Here is a 23,395-nt window from a genome sequence, read left to right on the forward strand (position 1 = left end):
AGCAAGTTTTACCTGTATCAAAATCCAAACAAACAACGCTTGGATCAGAGCTCTGGTTCTTGGACAATCAAGAGGAACAGTCTTGGATTTCCATTTCTGGATTACATGGAGGAACAGAGAGTAGAGTTACTTACCCTATTGCCTAAAATATTAAGAAAAAAGAAAAGAAAAGAAACAAAGAGGAGAAGAGAAGAGAAGAGAAAGAAAGAACGAAAGAAAGAAAGAAAGACGTGCATGAATCAAATTTTCAAACTGGAAATCAGGCAACAAATGACAGAAGTCCTAAATGATTGTAAACAAATTATGGGTGCCTTAAGATTTCCTCAGATTCCTGTCTTTAGAGGGTTTGCAGGTCATGTGCAAGGAGAAGGATGCCTGGTAGATTCCCTAAATTGAGAAGATGGTTCTCAGTCCAGGGGACCAAAGTGACTAAAGTTTATAGGGTAGAATAATAAAGATAAGAGAGCTGTACAGAGAGAAAATGGAAGAGCTCTATGGAGGGTCCCCTTTCACTATTCAGCGGATAAATGATTGATGAATGTATGTGAGGAAACTAGCAACCTAAGAGGATTAGATGTCCCCTGTATAAACAGTGCCCAGTGCTTATACAGGGGCCAAAAGTAGGGCCTGTTCCTACCAGCCACACTAGAAACTCTCATAATTTATAGGCCATTGTAGAGAGCGCATAGAATGTTCTTGTCTCAGCAGTAGGGAATAATTGGCTATAGACTAAACATTGCCTTGGTTCTACCTAACACATCTTAAAAAGCAAGACCACCTCTCCCCACCAAAAAAAAAAAAAACCCAAAATTAAACTGTTTCCAAGTAACTGTGCCAGAACAGAACACAAAAAATATCCAGCACCCAACAAGGCAAAAATCACAATGTCTGGCATTCAATAAAAAATTACCTGGCATACAAAAAAGCAGGAAAATGAAACCCATAATGAGGAGAAAAATCAATCCATTTAAACTGATGCAGATGTTAAAATTAGCAAACAAGGACATTAACACACTTATAATTCTATTCCATATGCTGAAAAAGTTGTGCCATGCCATATATTAACAACATGCAAACTGAACTCAAGGTGAACATTACAATGTCTGAGTTTTAAAAATTCACTACATGACATTAACAATAGATTAGACTTAGCTGAAGGTATTGAAAATGTAGCACTAGAAATTATCCAAAATGAAACAAAGAGAGAGGAAAGAATTTTTTAAAAAATGAAAAAGGCCTCAGTGAGATGAAGGTTAACTTCAAATGGCCATGTACACATGTAACTGGAGTTACTGAAGGAGAAGAAAGAGGGCAGGGAGAAAAACGTATTTTAAATTATGATGGCTCCAAATTTTCCAAATGTGATGAAACTATAAACTCACAGATCCAAGAATCTCTATGAACTTCATGTACAACAAGTGAAAACATTACTCAAAACCACTAATAAGGAGAAAATCCTTATAGCAGCCAAATAAAAAATGGTATGTGTATATACAGGGGAACAACACAAGGAATAAAAGATTTCTCCTTGGAAACAAAACAGAGGAGCAACACCTTTAAATTATTATTTTTTTAATCTGTCAATTTAGAATTCTGTACCCAGCAATAGTAGTTTACAAAAGCAAATTTAGAAATAATCAATCACTAACAGACCTGAAATATAAGAAATAGTAAAAGACATCCTTCACGTAAAAGACAATGAAACCATATAAAAATATGAATGTATGTGAAAGAATAAAAAGCATTAAAATGGATAAATGCATCAGGAAATATATAAAATTATTTTTCTTGTTATTTAAATATCTTTGAAAGATATTTTACTATTTAAGGAAAAATTACAACAATGCATTATGGAACATATATATGAGTAAAGTGTATGACAATACAGCATGAAAGGTTGGGGAAGAAATAAAGTACATTATTATAAGGTTGCTATACTGTATATGAAGTTGTATAATAGCACTTGAGGGTACTTTGTGATCTGTTAAATGTGCATATATACACCCTAAAGTAACCACTACAATAACAAAAGAGAGGTATAGCTAATACATCAACAAAGGTGATCAAATGGAACCATAAAAACACTTAATCCAAAAGAAGATAAAAAAATAGAAGGGAACAAAAAAAGATGGGAGAACAGAAAAAAAAAAAACAGAGCAAGAGATGGTAAACTTAAACTTTACCACAATAATATCACATTAAATATAAATGGTCTAAACACCCCAATTTAAAGGTAACACTGTCAGATTAAATTTAAAAAAGAAGAAAAAAGATCCAACTATACACTGTCTATAAGAAACACATTTTAAATATAGTCACAAATAATGTAAAAGAATGGGAAATGGTAGACCATTCTAACAGTAGTCAGAAGGAAGATGGAGTAATGATATTAATATCAAACAAGTAGATTTTAGAGTAAACAATATCAAAGGGGTACAGATGACCATTTCAAAATGATAAAGAGATCAATTCATCAAGAGGATATAATGATTCTAAATGTTTATGCATTTAGTAACAGAGTTTCAAAATACATGAAGTGAAAACTGATAGAACTATAAGGAGAAATAGATAAATCTAAAATTATAGTCAGAGGTTTCAATATCACTCTCTCAATTATTGATACAATAAGAAGACAATCAGAAAGGTTTAGAAGACTTAATATAATCAACCAATTTGATCTACAATAATTGGCATTTATAAAACACACCATCCATAAATAAAAGAATAGACATTATTTTAAAGTAGACATGATACTATGATAGACCATATTCTGGTCCATAAACCAGTCTCAATAAATTTAAATTAAACTCATAAAAAGTATGTTTTCTGATATAATGGAATCAAATTAAAAATCAGTAACAGAGAGATATCTGAAAAATCCTCAAATATTTAGAAACTAAGTAACAGGTTTCTAAAGAATCCATAGGTCAAAGAAGAAAACAAACAAACAAAAAATTAGGAAGTATTTTGAATAGAATAAAAAATGAAACTACAATTTATTAAAATCTGTAGGCAGCCACAAAAGCACTAGTTAGAGGGAATTCCTATATTACAAGAAAAATCTCAAATCAATAACCTCAGCTACCACCTTAAAAATCCAGAAAAAAAGAGGAGCAAACAAAATCCTAAGTAAGCCAAAGAAAGGGAATAGCAAAGATCGGAATAGAAATTAATGAAATAGAAAATAATGCCGAAAACAGATGAAACCAAAGCTGATTCTTTGAGGATATAAATATATAACACAGGTTGATCAGAAAAAGAGAGATGAGAGAAATTATCAATATCAAGAATGAGAATGATAGCACTATAAATTCTATAATAGAACATTATGAATAACTTTTTGCCAGTAAATTTTATAACTTATATGAAATGGACACATTCCTTGAAACCCAAAAGCTACCAAAGATCAGTCAAGAAGCAACAGATAACTAAAATAGCCCTATGTCTATTAGAGAATTAAATTAGTAGTTAAAACCTTCTTATAAGAAAAGCTCCAAGCCCTAATTACAGATGGTTCCCAATTTAGGATGGTTCGATTTACAATTTTTCAACTTTACAACAGAGCTTGAAAGTAATATGCACAATAAATTACATGAGATACTCAATATTTTATTATAAAACATGCTTTGTGTTAGACGATTTTGCCCAAGTGTAGGCTAACGTAAGTGTTCTGAGCACATTTAAGGTAGGCTGGGCTAAGCTAAGACATTCAGTAGATTAGGTGTATAAAAATGCATTTTCAGCTTAGGATATTTTCAACCTATGATCCATTGTAAGTCAATGAGCATCTGTACTTCGCTGGTGAATTCCATCAAACAACTAAGGAAGAAATACTACTAATTCTAACCAAACTCTTTCAGAAAACTGAAAAAGAGGAAGTATTTTGCAATTCATTTTGTGAGACCAGAAATATTCTGATAGCTAAACAGAAAAACAGCATTACAAGAAAACAACAGAACATCATCTTTCATGAACCCAGATGAAAAAATTTTTAACAAAAATTTAACACACCAACTCCAACAATATATAAAAAAAGATAACGCATGATGACCACGTGGAATTTATTTATTCCAGGAATGTACGTTTGCGTCATCATCTGAAAATCCATCAATGTAATTTACCATACTAACAAACTAAGAAATATAAACCATACGATCATTTCAATGGACACATAGAAAATTCAAGAAACATTACTAATGAAAACAAAACAAAACAAACACCTCTCAGCAAACCAGCATTCAGTCTTTCACTTTTAAGTATGATGTTACATAAAGAATGAACATTGTGCTGGGCATAAGAGACCTGGTTGTAAAGCCTCACTCGACCATGCACTGGTTGTGGGAATTTGGAACAGTCACGTACCTCTCTGAGATTCACTTATTTGAGTATGAAACAAGGTCGGTAATCATTCAGAGGGTGATATTAGCAAAATGATGGCATAGGGATTTCTAATATTCATCCCCACCCCCACCCCTTCCAACCATCCCATCATGCTTCAGAAAAATCAATCTGAACCACTATCTGTGCCAAAAAATACCTTCACAAGATCTAAGGTTTCTCAGTGAAGGGTTATAGCACCTGGATAAAGTGCAAAAATAGGAAAAGATACATTGAGGAGGGTAGGAAAGATAGATACACATTATTCCCATAACCCCACTCCCAAACCTAGGCAGCCCAGTGCAAAGAGAGAAACGCCCCCCTGGGGAAGGAGACAGAAGTGAGCACCCAACTTTATTGCAGACCCCAGAGCAGCCCCACCCCAGCGCTAGCCAACTCCCATGGCTGTAGGTGGCTCCTACATGGTGCAGGCTCCTGGGAGCCTAGCCCCAGCTCACTCCAGTTCTTGGGACCCAGTAGCTCTTGAAGCCCCCATAGCTTCCATGGCACCAGGCTCCCAGTGGGTTCCCTCGAATTCAGGCCCCTAAGCCACTCTTGCCCTACCAGCTCCCACAGCCCCAGTTGGCCCCTGTGGCCCAGTCTCCCAATCAGCCCCAGTAAACTCAGGCTCCTGGCTGGGCCTAGTACCATGCTGACTACCACAGATCCAAGCTTTTAACCCACCCCAGTACCAGGCCTGTCCCCATGGCTCCAACCTCAAGGCTGGCTCCCAGGGACCCAGGCTCCCACCCTACCCTAGAGCCAGACCTGCCCTGGCAGACCCAACCCCCAGGACGACATAGCTTCTCGGCTGTGTCAGACATTTAAGAACTCAGAGAGTATTCTGAATTACAACCAAACGCAGCCCTCTTAAGAGCCTCCTTCTCATCGTCTCCTGCGTGCCTGAATCATTTCCAAATCCCTCTTCCCCAGCACTAAAAACAACCATCTCAGTGCATCTCACTAAAAAAAGGCAGTTCCTTGAATTTCTTTATCTCCGTCCCAGTGATACTATATTTACAGAAAAAGTCAAATACTCTTCTGAGTTCACTAACCCTTTGATATATGACTTTGAGGCTCCAACTCAGAGAATCAGTGCTTCTTTCTAACTACAATTTACTGTCTTTCCCCGCTGAAAATAGCACACAGGTGTGGACGCCAGGCAACAAACACTAAACAATGAAACCTCCCAATGCCTTCCCAGGTCAGGTGACACCACGTCCCAAAAGGCATTAGAAAATCCGTTTCCCTCCTCAGTCACACTATCCCAATATAAGGGGAAGCCACGGGCTTCCTACGTACCTGTGTAGAGGTCCGTATCTGTGTATTCATCCACTTTCTTGTGCTGCAGAATATAGTCAGAGACCTTGGTCCCAATAGCTGGCTGAACATCCACCCACTCCAAGGAGACGACAGTGCTGGAGGGCTCCACTGTTGGGGACAGACGTAGCCTGGAGGGGGTGACAGGGAAGGTGGTTTGGTTGACAGCCAGCATTGGCTATCCACCACCAACCCCCCCCAAAAAAAAAATGTCTGCAAAAATGGATCAATGTGCAATCCAATAAATTAATCCAAGCACACAATACGCGCTCACCAGAAGTTGATTAGCTTTCCATTTGTTTAAGCTGTGTTGTCAGTGATGCCACCTTGTCAATTCAATAGACAGTGCCATCGAACACAGTCCCTGTCAACCTCTCTGTCATTCTCTACAATCCCCCAGTTCCCTGACGCATCAGTCAACTCTTTAACATCCTTAAATCAACACGCCCTCACAGAGGGCAGGGATCCTGGGGAATCACGTTATAAAGCAAAAACATAACAGAATGATTGATGGTCAGAAGTGGAAGGGTCCTTAGACAGAGGAAAGCACAGTCTCCCCCTTTGACAGATGGGGAAAGCGAGGCCCAGAAAGGGAAATGATTTGCACAAAGTCACACAGCTCGTTGGGGACAGAGCCGTGACGGGTGGTGCCTTTGCTTGTCCCCAGCCCAGTTTCTTTCTGTCCTTCGGCTACACCGCACTATCTCTTTCAGGACTGCCTGACCACTGGCCTCTTCCCACCTCCCAAAGGGCTGTGAGGGGGCTCTGGTTTCCCAGTATTGGCTTCTGCCTAGCTCTCCTCTGCTCCTGACACCACTCTCCCTCTTACCCACACTCCTCCACTCAAGATGGCCTTCCTTTACTTCCTGAAATGGCGGATTTCCTGCGGCAGGGCTTTCACACAGGCTCTCCCTTTTCCTGAAACCTGATCGACTCTACTCCAGGGTTCTTCCCACAGGCGCTTCCCTGACTCGCTCCTCCCTTCTAACTAAAGCATCTCCACATCCTTCTCTCCATTAGAACTTCGGTTTTTCTTTCACATTTTTGTGACTGAAGTTTTCAAAACTGTCTCTTACCTTCCTGGTTTTTGTTTTGACATCTGCTCCCCTCACTGAGCGGTCAGGTCCCTAAGTGCACAGACTGCGCCTGTCTTATTCACGGATGACACACAGCAGGTGTTCAAACATGACTTGTTGAATGAATGAATAAAATGAAGTTCCTTAGAAAAGGTTCTACACTGCCTTTAGCTCAGTAGCCGCAGCACCCAACCCAGGAACTGACAAAGCAGGAGTGAGTGAGTGCCCAGTAAACCTGTGCTGAATGGACGAGTGAAGGAAGTAATGATGGACCAAGTGCCATCATGAAAATAGCACACACACTGCAATTTCAATGTCTACCCCTGAGCCAGTTTCTGTTCTGCCAAAGCTCCCTGCTTTCTCAAAGAAGGAGGCAGGCCCCAGAGACCCCGGAGAGCTCATGAGGCACCCTGGAACAGAAGCAAGTCCTGGCCTGGACTGCCAGGACAAGCGCGAGTCCATGAAAGGGGTGGCCATACATACGTACACCGGCTGTGGGAGGGGGCTGCAGTTGGGGAGCCCACTGGCATCAAAGGCGCTGAGGTCACACCTGCACCAGTCATCGATCACGTCCCCTTTCCCTGAGCACCAGTAGGAGCTCATCAGCGCACTCCTGAAGGCCTGGAATAAAGGACAGAAGAAATAATGATGTCAGTGGTGGAGAGGTTGAAAGTGAAGATGCCAGCGGCCATGATAGCAGCCAACCAACACTTAAGAGCAGCCCTCCTCAGCACAGGACACCATCTGGTGCCCAAACCCCTGGCCCTCTACCACCAGGTTCTCCCATTCTGAGCCATTCTCCAACCCAGCAGCCAGGGTGATCATTGAGACAGGATAGTAACCACATCCATTAAGAACCACCTCTGGGCCTGGCACTGGACGGACCGTATTCCATCTTCACCACCACGCACAATAGATATGTATTATTCTAATCATCCTTACTATCATTCCCCATTCTACAAGTTGGAAGGCTGAGGCACATGGGAGGCTAGTAACTTACCTGAGGGTCAAAGCTAGTAAGTGAAGGAGCTGGGATCCGACCCAAGGCGGTCTGTTCCAGGCTGCCTTCTAAACAGCTCGCTACACTGTTTTACATAGAAGTCTGACCATCTCACCTCCCTGCTTAGAAACTTCAGAGGCTCCCCACGGCCCTCAGGATAAAGTCTAAACTTGCTCTAGCTTCCGACCACCTCCCCAGGCTCATCTCTCCTCACTCCTCTGCCTTTCCTCTGCATGCTACCGTCCACCTTCCTGCAGCCACCACCACTTCCACCAACAGTGAATCCCCGCTTACGTCAAGTGCACGCTAAGTCGGGAGACAGCAAATTGCTTCTGCAAAGGGCTTGGTGGCTAGGTGGTCTCTTCCGCAGTTACTTCATTCTGCCTTTGTAGCGTGAAAGCCATGTAAGCAATATTTTCAATAAATGGGCATGACTGTGTTCCGAGGAAACTCTATTTACAAAGACAGCAGCAGGCTAAATGTGGCCTGTGTGTCATAGCTGACTGACCCTTGTTCTAAATGATGATCAGTGTTCTATTTAATTGCAGTGTGCTTCACAGCCTGTTTATTTTTAGTGTTCTTTTCTCTCTGCTGGAATCCCCTTCCTCACTGCCTCCTCCCAACCACGTGCGTGCGGGAGCACATACACACACACACACACACACACACACACACATCTCCCTTGTACTCCAATTCATTCTCTTGGTCTCAAATGAAACATCCCTTCCTCTGTGAACGCTACCTTGACTCTCTTCAGCCTGGGACCCCACTCCTCTTCTGGACATCATAATACACTAGGCCACACCTGCCATCACATTCCCTTGTCTGTCTCACCCAACACAGTCCGGTCCCACCAAGGGCACAAGCCATGCCTTATTCAGATTAGTGTTCTCATGGGACTGACCACAGTTATTCAATCAACATTCACTGAATGAATGAACGGACATTGAAACACGGAGCAGCAGGCTCAGGCTCAGCTGTGCTTCATGCTTTTGTCCCTCCGTTCACACTGACATTTCAGGGCACTGGGGACTCAGAATGTCTGGCAGCTCTTTTTAAAACTCAGGGCTTCCAGGGAATGTTGTTCTCATACACCTTTGACAGGTAACAGTCTCGGTGTACTTTCTTTCTTTTTCATTTTCCTTTTTTCTTTTTTTGTTTTTTACTTTACTTTGTCGGACCTTTTTAAATAAAAGCTTCATACATCCTCTAACCAAGGACATCTGGTCACCCAGGTACCACTCCTCCCATCTTGCATTGTTCCAAAGACTCAAGTACAGAATGTTTGTATAAAGCGGGTCTGGGGTCTGCCTCCTTAGCTAGCCAGGACACAGATCTAGAAGAAGGTGTGTACAGGGATGCTATGGTGTAAGCCTCCGTCATATTTCTCCCACTGCCCCTGAAGAGGAGGCTGCAATTATTTCTGCTGTATGTTCTCAGCCATATCCTTTCCTAGGGTATGAACAAATTGTCTAACTTCTGAATTAAGAGTAGCGACCCAAAGAAATAACAAAGCATTATCATAAAAGCGAACGTTCATGAAGCACCTAATTACATAGTATAAGGTTCTTTAAGGGCATCAAAAAAATGTAATCCTCACAACAGTCCTGAGATAGAGATATTACGATCCTCATTTACAGGTAAGAGAACTAGGAATCAGAGCCACGGAGCAATGTCCCCAAGGTCACACAGCAAGTAGATGGTGGAAGTAGAACCCCAACACAGATCTCTGTAACTCCCAGGCTCAGATCTTTTCTATTTAACCAGGCAGAGCAGAGGAGGAACCCCAAGTAGGGAAGCCAGGCCTGGTAAATAAAGATAGGATGCCCCGCTAAATTTGAATTTCAGATAAACAGCACCACTTTTATTTTAGTATAAATATATCCCACTCAATGTTCGCATATAAAGTATGTGAGCCAGGGTCTGGCACATAGTAATGACACTATTCCTACCTCAAGTCAGAATCAATGCTGGGAAGAAATATCTGTTCTTCTACCAGCATCAGAGGGGGCGCTCTCATGAGGACAGAAACCAGATGGGGCGGCATGAAGTCATGCTGACGGACAGACCTTCTTCTCCCTCCATTTGCAGGTTCCCCCTTCCTGAAATTAACGTGCACAACTGCTCAGGGCTCAAGATTCCGTAACATCCCCAGACAGCACTAAAGGCCTAATTACCATAATGGTGAAATCCAAGGCCATGGGTGAAAGTGACACAGATGGTGAGAGATTGCCTTGGACTCCAGCATGGGGAGGACAGAGAACATTCTGTTTTGTTTGTGTATGCGTGTGTGCGTGCGTGTGTGTGTGTGTGTGTGAGTGTGTGTGTGTGTGTGAGTGTGTGTGTGTGTGTGTGTGTGTGTGAGCCCAAGTGCACGCGCACACGTGTTGTAATCAATAGTTGCTTGAGTTTGTGGAAAACAAAACAGAGAACCTTTCAGGACTTTGTGAGTTTCACCATCCAAGCAGCTCTTGGGAAGAAATCCTGTCTGTGAGTCTCCACATCCACTGGCTCTTTCCCAAACCCCAAGGAAAAGAATGGGGACTGGTGCCCTGGCCAGACAAACCCTGAAGAGAGCACAAACTTGCAGTGATGGAAGGCCCGCATCAAAAAGGGAGCCCTAGCAAGGCAGCAGAGGCCTGCGTTTGTCATTGCAGGGTCACTCTTTCCTTATGTCTTGGGTCCTTGCAACACTCCATCCGAATCCAATTAGATTTCAGGGGAGGAGAATCATAGAATGTTCCAGCTTCAAGGGACTCTGTAAATTATCTAATCTAATTCATTTTTACAGATGCAGATACAGTGGCTCAGAAAGTCTACCTGGCTGGTCCAAGGTGATAGAGCAACTTTGCGATGAAATTACTCTATTCCTCCATTTAATCCTCAAAATTATCTTTCATGATGGGTGTCGGATGCCCATTCACTGATGAGCACGGAGAAGTAGGAACTTGAACTGAAGTCCATCTGAATCCTGGCACCTTTGACTTTCCCAGGTCGCACGGGAACAATAAATGCCAAGATTTCATCCAAAACATCCTTTTCAGCTGCTCGGATTGAATCACGTGCTTATGTGTTGTTTGTGTGTGTGTCTGTGTGTGCTCTCAGAGGGAAATGAAACCTTACACTGGAAGCATTGTTGACTTCTGGCTTTTAAGTAAGTGAAGGGACTTAAGAAACAAACCCTGTACTTATTACAAGGGCGAAGGGCCACATTTGCATGGCCACTGGTTTTCATAACAAAGGTTTGCATTTCCACGACTTGTAAATGCTTCCAACTTCGGGTTAATTAGCTAGCAGACCAGACTGGGCAGGAGGAGAAAACAGCCACAAAAATGTGAAGCAATCCAACTAGGATTTATTTTTTGCACTATCGTTACTTTCATATTTGACCTTGCATAAGTTATCCCTCTCTGTAAGCCTCGATTTCTCCATCTGCAAAGTAAGGGCACAGATGATATATTTTTGAAGGTTTAATTAAGCTCAGTAAACATTTGTTCCAAACCATGTGCTGTCTCGATGCTAAGGAAGGAGATGGATAAGACCCAGTGCTGACTTCAAAGGACTCATGGTTTAGTGGTGAACACAAACACAACTCCAATTCACATGGTTCAAGGGCTATGAAGTAATACACGCAGGAGGCTGGACGGATACAAAGCAAGGGGCCCTTCCAGCACGAAAAATTTTGACAACGTCTTAGGAATCTTAAACTTTGAGTAAACTCTCAGTATTGGATTAAGATACTTGGGGCCATCTGTATAGGATGTCGCTAAGCCCATGAATTAAATTCCATACTCTATACCTACAATAACTGGATTTTTTACACTAAAAGTTTTACTCAGGGGCTGACATGTAATCTGCCATTTTTGAGACTGAGATGGTTCTGGTCTGTATGACCAAAACGATGGCCTGAAGTCCTCACTCAAAGCTCAATGGATTTTGCTATCTCCACAGGTACTGGTCTTATGGACGCCCAACCCACAGCATTTGAAGGGGGAAAGGCCTTCTAGAGACATAAATAATTATTATCTTTTTACCCCCTGGCTCCCTTTCAGTGCCTAATACAATCCTAGCAAGTAGAATAAAAGTCAATATTTATTGAATTGAATTAAATGGAATGCTGAGTGAAACAAACTGATAAATGATAAAAGCAAAGCAAGTGTGTGTGTGTGTGTGTGTTCCTCTTCTTCCCCAAGATTACCTGGATCTCCCCTGTCATTGAACAGCAGCCTCCCCCATCAATTTGGTTCCTCCAGCCCAAAACTGGGGGTCAACCTGAGCTCCTCCTTTGACCTCACAACATGTCTAAAAACCAACTTCTCCTTTCTGGTCCCACTGTCACCTTCCTGGTGCAGGTTAGTAATGCCTCTTCTCCAGGCAGTTGTCACTAGGCGGAGGCCTCTGGACTGGCCTTCAGCTCCAATATCACCTTTTCCAGCACATCCTCCTCCAGCTTTCTAAAACATCATTGCTTATTCCACCCCCTCGCTCAGGTCCTGTCAAAATTCTCATCGCCTTCTGGTTGATACCTCTGATTCCTCATTTGACTTACAAAGTCCTTTGCTGCTCAGCCTGTGGCTCAGTCCCGTCTCCTCTCCACTGCCCCCACCCTATGATCCAGCACATGCCACCTTCCTACCGTAGTGCATTGCTTTCTACCAAGCCTTTCCCCGCGCTCTGCCTTTGGTCTAAAATGCGTGTTCCGCACTTATTTCTCTTTGCTGAGCTCCAGGAAACGTTTTGTCCACCAAGACCTAGCCACTCTTGGGAGAGGTGGACTCTCCTTCCTCATTCCATGTTTGCACCTTTCACATTTCCTGGCCATGTGCATGTGGATGAGTCCTTCTCACTGATCATACTGTGAACTCCTCTGGGCCAAGGTAATATATTAATTCATATTTGTGTCCCCAGCTCAAGGAGAAAGAGTCGATATGTAGCAGGGTCCCAAAAATACGTGTTACATTCCATAGATATGTAATAGTGCATGCTGCCAGGCCTTAAGCTTGTATACTTCCAGCAAAATGGATGACAGAAGTGCAGTTGGTCACCATAAAAAGACTAAATTTCCTTGAAGCCACTGAAATTGGGTTTAGGATGGGAAATGGATGTAGAGTCCATTTTGAAGACATTTGGGATTACTGCTCCGGGGGGAGTGCGTTGATACGTGTTGAGCCTAGGAAGTACTTGAAGGTCTGAAAGAAGCAGCTCCCAGGGTTCTAGAGAGAGATGGGAGGAGGGACAGTGCTGACATCTTAGCTTTGAAGGGAGACTAATTCCTGAGCCCAAGCTAGCCACATGTTTGATTGGTCAGGAGGGACCAGGATTGGTGAGCACAGGAAGAACTGAGGGGGTCACGATTGCAGTGCTTGTGCAAAAGCAGAAATAGGGATTTCTGGTCTAGCCTACATCTGTGGGAGAGGACCTACCTGGGCCATCTACCATTCAGGCATCAGCATACCCCATAGGAGTGGCTGCAGGCGATGCCAGCTACCAGGGGCTGGAGACCAGGGGCTGGAGCTCCCATCCTTTGGGAGTGGAATAAGAAATGCCCGTGTGCCCTGACAGTGAGGAGGTTAACTGGCCACCTTGTAAAAATCAATGCCTGCATCACTGAACAGCCTGTGTAAGAACACACGTGGGGAGAGAAGTAGGTAATGTTAATTGATGTAAGTTTTCTAATTCCCAAACAGAGCAGAAAGGCAGGTGCAAGTATGGTGACTTTAAAACATAATGGTAAATATCTTTGACAGTTCCCTCATCATGAGGTGGGATCTAGGCTCCCTCCCCTTGAGTCTGGGCTCTGTGATGGCTTAACCAAAAGAAGTGCTATCACTTCAATTTCTGGGTCCAGGCCTTAAGACACTGGCAGCTCCCACACATCTGTTGGGGTGCTGGCTCTTCGAACCCAAGCACCATGCTGTGAGTAAGTCCAGGCCACATGGAGAGGCCACATGTAGGTATTCCAGCCAACAGACCCAGCTGGGGTCCCCGCCAACAGCTGGGTCATCTGCCAGACATGTGAGCGGGGAAGCCTTTGAGAAGGCTCCAGCCATAGCTACTGGCTGACGGCAACCACATGAGAGAGTTGAGAAAGAACCACCCGTGCAGTCTAGTCACTCCCCATAATGATTAGAGAGAACAATAAACTAATCGCTGTTGTTTTAATGGATTTGGGATTTGGGGGATTACATAGCAATAAATAACCGGAACAGCAGGTAATTAACCTCTGAACAATCCTGAAAGATTGCTGGGAGGACGGAGCAACTGAGGAGCAGCTGAGCAAAGGGAAGTTGAAATCTCAAGCTCATGCACATCCCAGGAGCTGGAGGGCTCCGAAGTGCATAAATGTATGCTCATTGTCCAAGGCCCCTGGCATTTCAGAACCACAAGAGTCCTGAAAGGTGATACCAGCCCCCACAATTTCTCAGACTACGGGGCTCAAAAAGGGAAAGGGATTTTGCCCAAGTTAACACCACAAGAATCTGGCAGAAAACAAACCAAGATTTTTATACCAGCTAACATTCGCTGCACAAGGCCACCTACCTTTGGATCTGGGTTGAAGCCCCTAATCTCCTCTGCTGTTGGACAGAAAACTCACATAACAACATTTACTGAGAATGTGCTCGGGACTTCAATACACATTATCTCATTCAATCCTGCCAATAGCCTTATGGGGAAGACTCTGCGGATACTATCCCCATTTTACAGATGTGGAGACTGAGGTTTGGAGGCTGAAAATAGCCTGTTCAAAGTCACCCAGCTAAATAGTATTAGAACAAGTTCAGGACATTAGACCCTGAAGCCCATTTTCTCAGCCACTCCCATCACAAGCAACAGTCTCACTCACTAGAGGATATCAGTAACAGCGGTTACCATTTATTGAGCGCTTACTACAAGCCAGGCGCTGTTCTAACTGCTTTACATATATTACGCCTCACAACAACCCAGAGTACTTTAGATGTATTAAGTCATTTAATTTCCCCAACAACCTGAGAGGTAGGTATGGACATTATGTCCATTTTACATTTATGCCCAAGGTCACAGAGCTAGTAAGTGGTACAGCCAGGACTTGAACTCAGGCCCTAGATTTGATCTGGCTCTAGAGCCTGTGCTCTGAAATATAAAACTGCTGGGTAAACACTCTGATAGAAACAATCCATTTAAAAAATGTTATTTACATTCCTGATTCCCCCACCGCCACTTTTAGCTTATATTGAGATTTTTCACTATATCACTGGGAATGCACCAATAAAAATGCCACCAATAATTGCCATTTTTGAAGGTATTCAATATGGTTCAATGTAATAGAAGCCAGAGGAGCTAGTAAAATCCCACCAGAAGAGGATATAGAGCATGCAAAGAATAGAGTGACTAAGGTAGGAGAATCTCAGGGAAGTCTAACATTTTCTGCCTAATTTGCTGTGTGACCTCAATAAGTCCCTTACCCTCTCTGGGCCTTACTCTCACCAGTGATTTCTTCAACTTGGATGTGTAGTCCAGAGCATTGCTGGTTCTGATCATTTTCTGATGTGTCCTGGATTTTGCTTTTCTCAAAGCTGCCCACAATTTCCCCATCCCCTTTAAAACTTCCCATCCTAGATACAGTGCCTGGAATCCTTTAAAAATCCCTGACCAGCAAAACTGTGGAGACAGTAAAATGATCAGTGTTTGGCAGGGGTTGGGGGAAGGGAGGGATGAAAAAGGGAAGCACAGAGGATTTTAAGGCAGTTAAACTATCCCGTATGATACTATCATGGTGGATACATGTCTTACACGTTTGCCAAAACTCATAGAATACACACCAAGCGTGAACCCTCATGTAAACTGTGGACTTTGGGTGACAATGGCATGTCAGTGCAGGTTCATTGATTATAACAAACTCTGGGTGGGATGTTGACAGTGGAGGAGGCTCAGTGTGTGTGTTGGGTGGAAGGAGTACAATGAGTATATGGGAACTTCACACTCAACTTTTTTTTTTTTAAGACTTTTATTGGGGAATTGGGGGAAGGGGAACAGACAAGTTGCTGTTGTTTTGTTCTTCAGTCTAGTTGTGGAGGACGTTGCTTCACTGGCCCAAGTTGGCACCATCATTGCGCTCTTCCCAGGCAAGGCAGATCAGTCGCCGGCTTCTGGACGGCCTCTCACTGCGGCTGCTGGCCGCTCACGCTGGCTGCTGGCTACACACGGTAGCCCATGGCAACCCACTGCAGCAGGGGCTGCAGCCTACACCGTCACCGGCGACTCACAGCAGCCCAGCTCCAGGTTGAGCTGTTGTTCAGCATCTTAGCTGTGGAGAGCAGTGTCACTGGCCCTCATATGTGGGATCCGAACTGGGGCCCTCTGGCGTCCCAAGCCAGTTCTTAACCAACGCGCCACTTGGCCGGCCCCACTCAACTTTTTTTTAATAAATGGGGTTGACCACTTTGATCTATTGTTTTCTGGAAAACCAATGGTGGTCAAGAGACAGTGGTCACTGGTGGCTTCTAATTCAGGATGCAGACCTTCTCTCTCTTTCTCTCCTCCTTCCTTCCCTCCCTGTCTTTCTTCCTTTATTTCACATTCTAAGGAACAAAAAAGTCAAAACACTATGCTGTACATCTGAAACTAATATGCTGTCATATGCCAAATAGACGTTAATGAAAATGTTAAAAATAAACTCAGTTTTGCTGGGAACCTAAAACCGCTCTGAAAAATAAAGACTATTTGGAAACCTCCTGCCAGCTGACCTGTCTCTATAGAGGAGGCCGCACAGGCGCCAAGCATGCCATGGATGGCTTTTGCGGAAAGAGGGGGGAAGGCAAAGAGAAAAGATGCCTATTAGCATTTCCTTAGTCTAGGCCTGGTGCTGAGGCATCTGTCTATTAGCTCCTGCAAGCCTCGCAACCACCTGTGTAGCCGGAGCGTTTACTGATGACGCAGTCCTTACAGGTGAGCAAGTGTCAGGTCAGAGAAGAGAAGACAGCGGCCCAGGGTCCGCCAGGTAAAATGCAGCGGAGCAAGCAGAGTGACTCCAAACCCAAGCTTTGCCCCTGAACTGTCTTTCCCCACTCACCCACAGTTTCCCTCTCTGAGTCAGACCCCTCCCCTCCCCATTCACAGGGCCATACACTGACGGGCTACTAACTGGCAGGGACCCATTTCCTATGTGAGAAATCGTGCAGCATAATCTATGGCTCCATAAATCACATAAACGACACCTAATTTCCCCTGTCGGGATGAACTTGGCTTTTCAAGCCATTCTCCCCTGAATGATGAGAGCCTGACAGAACAGCTTGTTAATCTGGGTGACAGGGGGAAGACATTTAGAGCCAGCCAAGCCCCCCGCCCCTTGCCACACTTACCTCCGCTAATGAAAAAATATTAGAGAAATAAATACACAACCCACTGAGACACTCCCGCACGGCACTCTGTCACCTGTTTCATAAGATGTACAGACACAAGATGATAGGATTATATCATCCCCAGGCAAGGAGCTATTTGTCTTGTCAGGTCACCCCCAATTTCAGCTCCCATCCATCTCATGTAGAGGATGAAGTGCTGGGTTTTATTGCATTAAAAATAACAGCGAGCAGTTTTGAGCAGATCTATATGCCAGACAGTGCTCAGTGTTTGCCATGAAGAGATTCATTTCATTTGTGGAGAGCAGCACCATGAAACGGATACTCCTGTCACTCCCGTTACATAGAGGATGAGACAGTGGCCCCAGGGGGCTGGCATTCCTTTTCTATGTCGCATAGCCAGTGTTCCGCAGAGCAAAATTCAAACTCGAGTTCTTCGAATCCCAAAGCCTACATGCTTCACCACTTGGAGCTAATTCAATCTTCAGAATAATCCTGAATATTAAGTTGTGTTGCCTCCATGCAATCTTTGAAAAAGTTAAAATTTTAAAAAGTTCGGGGCGCGTGTGATCTGGTGACTAGAACTATGTCACGAATCTAGGATGATTCAGAATGAGGGTCCAAACACACGACTGATTTCAAACTCCGAATCGTCTTCTCTGCCCAGGTCATCTTTCCCGAATCCTAAAGACAGGTAGGAGTCGAGGTGCATGACATATTCTCAGGAGGAGACAGGGTAACCAGTGAGCCTCGTTCTGGTCAGCCCTAAGTCTTTCTCGTCCAGAACAACCCTCCAAAGTGAGTTTTCCTGGACAGGAGTTCCATGGGACATTTACGGATTTTGAGTTTAAAAAAATTGGGGGTGAGGTGGGTGAGGTTGTCTCTCTGGTCAAATAAATTTGGAAAAGACTAGATCAAACAAAACCAAATGCCATATTCTGCCGTGATAATCCACACTTTTTTTGCCCAAATTTGTGAGGGAAAAATAAGGATGCGCATTACACATGGGTAGTACTAATTCTGTATCTATATAAATGTTTTTAGTTCTGTTATTTATGCTTATGAGTTAAAAGTGTAACTCTAGAAATCAACAATATCCGTATGCAAAATAATACCCTGGAATACGATAACTGGTTTTGCTGAACTTACGGCGCACTTGCCTTCTATGACGAAGAGTTCTTGGCCTTCAATGATGCGTAAATATCGAAAAATGTGTCACCAGTACATAACATTTCTTGTACCTGTGTCTGTTCTTGTGTTTTGTAATTATTTGTTACATAAAATTTCTTGGACCATAATATTTTTAAAAAATAAATGCTAAAATTCTTTTCTAATAAAAAAAAACCAAGTACCTAAATGTAAACAAATAAAAACTTGAATTAAAAAATTAAAATGAAAGAATTTTTTTTTCCCCCTGGAAGTTTGGGCCAAAAGCATCGGTGCACATTATACGCAGGAGCGCATTATACACGGCACAATGCGGTAGATTGCTCTACCTAGACCCTCCAGAGCCATTCTTGTGCAGGGAAGCACAGGAATATAGGTAATAGATACAATGCAGCATTTCCCAAACGTAATTGTCCATGAACATTTCTCCCCACCACCATGGCATCTGGGGATCTGGCACTCTGCAGGGTCTTCTCCAGGTTGTGTTAATCCCGATTGTAGGCTGGACACAAAGGCCTCTGCCAGCCCAGAGCTCCTCAGGAAAGAGAGCCCATTCCAGCTGTGTCGGTAACTCTGTGATGCTGGCCGCGTCTGCCTTCCTGTCTGGGACTTGGTTATCTCATTTATGAAATAAGGGTGCCGAATGCTCTTATTTCCGAGACCTTCTGGCAATAAATACCATGAGTGCAAGAAGTATGACGGGCTCACATTGATCTGCCCTAATTTCTGCCGAATCTTCCCCAGGCATCCAGCTCAGGTGCCTGCTCTGACTCCCAGGCCAGCCCTTGGGTCGCCCTGATGACCTGAGCCCACCATGACTGGCCTGCATCTCCACAGACTTGTGCCACTTCTTACTCCATGGCTATGAATCATTTGGATGCCTTTGTGCTGATGTCAGGCCCCTCAAATCTCTGGCCTCTGCTTCTCTCTCTAGCATCACCCCTTGCCAACACCCATTTTAGACTCTGCTCTCCAGCCATGCTTTCTCGCCTCTAGCTTTTTACATGCTATTTCCTCTCCTTGGAATATTCTTCCTCCATCCAATAATTTCCCCCAATGACTAATCCATCAGCTCTCAGTTGGGAGGCCACCTCTTGCAGACAGCACTCCCCAACCCTCTAAAGCTGGGATAGACCCCTTCCTTTATAACACAGCTTCCCGTACCTTTTGTTATAATAAAGCTTATTTCACTATGTTATATTTTATCATCTATTTCACTGCTTATCTGTCTCTTCTAATCGACTGTGTGCAAATTGAGGTTGGGGCCCTGTCTGCTTCATTTACTTTTTAATCTCTAGTGCCTGACATAGAGTAGGGGCTCAGTAATTGATTAATCAATTTGTCTATCATAAATTAATTAACATTCAGAACCCTAATTATGTCATCTCTCTCTCTGTTCCTTCACCCTGCGTCGGCCTTAGCATGGAAGATTTCTCCTCTGCCCGGAGTTTCTTAACCTGTTCCATGCTCCTACTAGATGCCAACCTCACTTCTTAGAACAGCCCAGGAGAGCTAAGAGCCAACACCCTTGACAGAAAAACCTCCAACATCCTCCAGTAAAATGTGGCAAGGTTTTCAAGCTTTTTATACAAAGCATCCAAATATCAGAAGGGACAAGTGCACGATTTCTTTGAAGTCTCTTTCTTAAATATTTATGCAAATTGCATATATTCTACTCCACCATAGACATGGGTTGGTTTTAAAATTAAAATAATAGATATTTTTTTCCCCAAAAAAGGCTTTTGCACAGTGTGATCCCTGGACCTCTTGCCTCATTAATGGCTTGGAGTACTTGCTAGAAATTCAGAATTCCGAGGCCAAACTCAGCCCACTGAGTAGGAATCCTGGGAGAGGCGCTCCAGGATCCGTGATTTGATACCCTCCCAGGTGATTCATATGCGCTATTACTTTCAAGAATCTCTGAGCTCTTTATCCTGTGGCTTTGGGTATATCCTAGCATATCACAGTCTATTCCCCCCTGGGTTAGGGAACTCCAGTTTGAGAATAAAAACCTACAGGATTTTAATAGATACCTATAGGATATAAGATACAAGGGACAGCCTGGTGGTCAAATTTGAACTAAATAACCCTACCAAAATTGATTACTTGACCCAAACTGGGCAAACCCGATTTTTTTTTTCCTGGAAATTTAGATTCACATGTTCATTGGTGACTCTGAGCGCTTCAACTGGTATGAAATACAAAGCTGGACTTGGCTAGTGTGGGCTTGTCCTGTTGAGGTGCTGCATGGAGGCCAGAAAACAGAAGGGAAGGGCGAGGGAGAGGGAGAGGGTGAGGGCGAGGGAGCCCTAACTAGCTAGCTTGAGTGCTGGGAGAAGCGGAGATGACAGGACCCAGGATTACTGCTAAGAGTGGCTTCCTGAATGCTGGTAGCTCAGCTATGCTTTGTCCGTGAGTTCCATGAGAAATCACTGCATCATTATAATAATTTCTCCCTTTTCTGTTTAGAAAGTTTCAGGAGATTTCTGTTTCTTTACCACTAAAAAGCTTTAACTAAAACAAGTACAAATATTTTGCCTGGCACACAAGGTCCTTCACGCTGTGATGCCAAATAATTTCCCTGGCGTCGTGTCCCATCACCATCGTCTGCCTCAGTCCTACATACCAGCTACATAGAACCGCATATCAGGGACTAGACAGACAACACACTTTTATGCTACTGTGTCTTTGCGTGTGGTTCCCCTCAGCCTATAATGCCTTTCCTGCATTCTGCCTTTGATCAAATCATACCCATTCTTGAAGACCCACTACAATCTGTTTTGGAAACAATTTTTCTGATTTCCCGTCAAAACTGAAGGCCCCACTGCACTTGGGACAACACATTTGTTAGCGAACTACAATATTTTATTGAATGATTTATTTGGATGTTTGTCCTCTCAATGGAACTTGGAGTTCTTTGCCTTATTTTATCACAAGCTCTTTGTACAAGGCCTGACCCAAAGTAGGTACTCCATAAATGTTTGCTGCATGAATAAGTGTTGCATGGATGAGTGGTAAATTCTGCAGAACAGAATACTGGGAACTCTTTGGGTGCCTAATCTATGTTATCCTAGTAGACCTGCTCAGTCATGAGGGCAATAGATTGTGCTTACATTATTCCAAACCATCTCCAGACCATTTGTCCTGGCTGTCACTGAGCTGATAGCAATTGTGAAAGTGATGAATAGCAGACCAATTATGAGCAATAGGAAACATCAGTTATAACTCCAGGGAGCAGACACAGCCATATCAGTAGCCTCATCCATCTATTTGTGAGTCATCTTCCCAAGGCATCTTGCCCTGTGACCTTGAACTGCCGAGGGCTTCTTAGTTTTGCACACATCCAAGTTCTTCAGAGAATGGCTCCTCGTCTCAGCCTGTCTCCTCCAAGGCGTTGTTCCTGGCTCACTCAGTCCTGGAAGGGGAAACCTGGATGGAACTCACACACTTTTCCTAAGGGAAGCCTTGAGCCAAGGATCCCAGCCCCACCCAATCGACAAGACCTGTCTTTTAAGGCCTGCTGTCCTTTGACAGATAGCAACTCCTCTCCCCTGTGGGAAGAACATCTGGCGATGGGAGGCGGGTGGGAAGATTTCAAGAGAAGGATTTGTCCAAGATTGTGGAGTTTGTCGCTAAATGCTAGCTTAAGTTAATGGTGAGTTCCTGCGTAAAGGACTTCAAAATTTCCCTCTGTGGCCACTGGTGACCTCATCTTTCCAGTACACCCATTTTCCCTTAGGAGGCATCCAAGGGAGGCAGCCTCTCCAGCTGTAGGCTTCCATGGTTGGGCCTGTGGGTGGGGGCAGGGAAAGAAAGGTCAGAGGACAGGAGGGGACATGCTTAATCTAAACCCAGACGGAGTTCATCTTTGCCTTTGAAAGGGAGGCTTAGATATTTGGTTGAGGAGGTTGTGAGAAGGGAGATTTCTATCAGGTCCACTGCAGGCACATTTCCATCATGGCAAGTTGGACGCTGCAAAGTCTAGATCCCTTCACCCAGCAAAGGATGTTTGTTACACATGCTGGATGGATGGAAGAGCATGAAGGTTAAGAGTATGGTCTTCGGAACCAAAATGTGGATTCAAACCTTAGTGCTATCACTAAGCAAATTGACAGACGTGCCTTTAGGTCTCTATGTTTCACTTTCCACATGTGTGAAATGGGTTCTATTAATACCTACATCAATAAGAAATGCTATAAGGATCATTTATAAAGTACCTAAAACAATGCCAGGTCCATATATGTGTCCACATATATACATATATTTGATAATAAACGACCATTGACAAAGCTCTGAACTTGGGTATTCTATCGATGGAAGCAAACTGGTGAAGTAATCAAGGTGTTATTTATCACTTTTTACAGACAAAGGTAATTCTAGACACAGCTATGCTGGTAATTATCTGTATTCTTTTTCATATTTTTCCAATGGGGAAAATATATCATTAGAACCTACTGTCAGATATAAGATTCTTTACTTTTGGGTAAGTATGCCTTTTCTAGTTTCTGTGAACTTACCACCTTTTGGGTTTTTGAATCAATAGATGCGTGAGGGCAAGGCGATTACTATTTATTGTATACCTACTCTGTGCAAGAACAGGAGCAGAAGAGAAAAGGAGGAAAAGAAAAAGGAGAGGAAGATGAAAAAGATGAAGAGGAAACAAGCCCAGCTAATACTGATCCAGCTTTAAATCACACGAGGCACTGCTAAGTGCCTTTCATACGTAATCTCATTTAACCTAATAGAAACTCTGTGAGTTAAATCATCCTCATGTTATCCTCATGGAGATTGTGAGTGATTAAGTTATATTTCCATAGTATGTGGCAAAATAAGAATGGAAGTCTATCTGATTCTTGTACCTCCTTTTCTTTACAACTATCATCATATAAGATCTATAACCATCTTAGGAAGCAGGTCTTATTATCCCCCCTCATACAGATGAGAAAATGGGGCTGAAGTAGGCTAAGCCACATGTGCAATGCCATCCAACAGGAAAGCATAAAATCTGAAATTCAAATCTATATCTGGTTGACTTCAAAACTTGGGCCCTGGAAATGACATCTCATTAAAACTCAGAAATTTCAAAATCTCACTAATAAGTCTGTTTATCTTGAATGTAA

General features: G+C 43.3%; 1 protein-coding gene across 1 annotated transcript in view; it reads right to left on the bottom strand.

Annotated features, from left to right (window-relative positions):
• Positions 1-23,395, bottom strand: part of ASTN2 (astrotactin 2) — a gene marked incomplete at its 5' end in the record, with an annotated part of 619,820 nt that overhangs the window by 148,607 nt on the left and 447,818 nt on the right. The window contains 2 exons of the mRNA XM_019656843.1: positions 5,680-5,828; positions 7,261-7,394. Coding sequence (XP_019512388.1) covers positions 5,680-5,828; positions 7,261-7,394 — 283 coding nt within the window. The remainder of the gene's footprint in view (positions 1-5,679; positions 5,829-7,260; positions 7,395-23,395) is intronic.

The sequence above is a fragment of the Hipposideros armiger genome, unplaced genomic scaffold, assembly GCF_001890085.2.
Source record: "Hipposideros armiger isolate ML-2016 unplaced genomic scaffold, ASM189008v1 scaffold_267, whole genome shotgun sequence".
NCBI classification, from domain to species: Eukaryota; Metazoa; Chordata; class Mammalia; order Chiroptera; family Hipposideridae; genus Hipposideros; species Hipposideros armiger.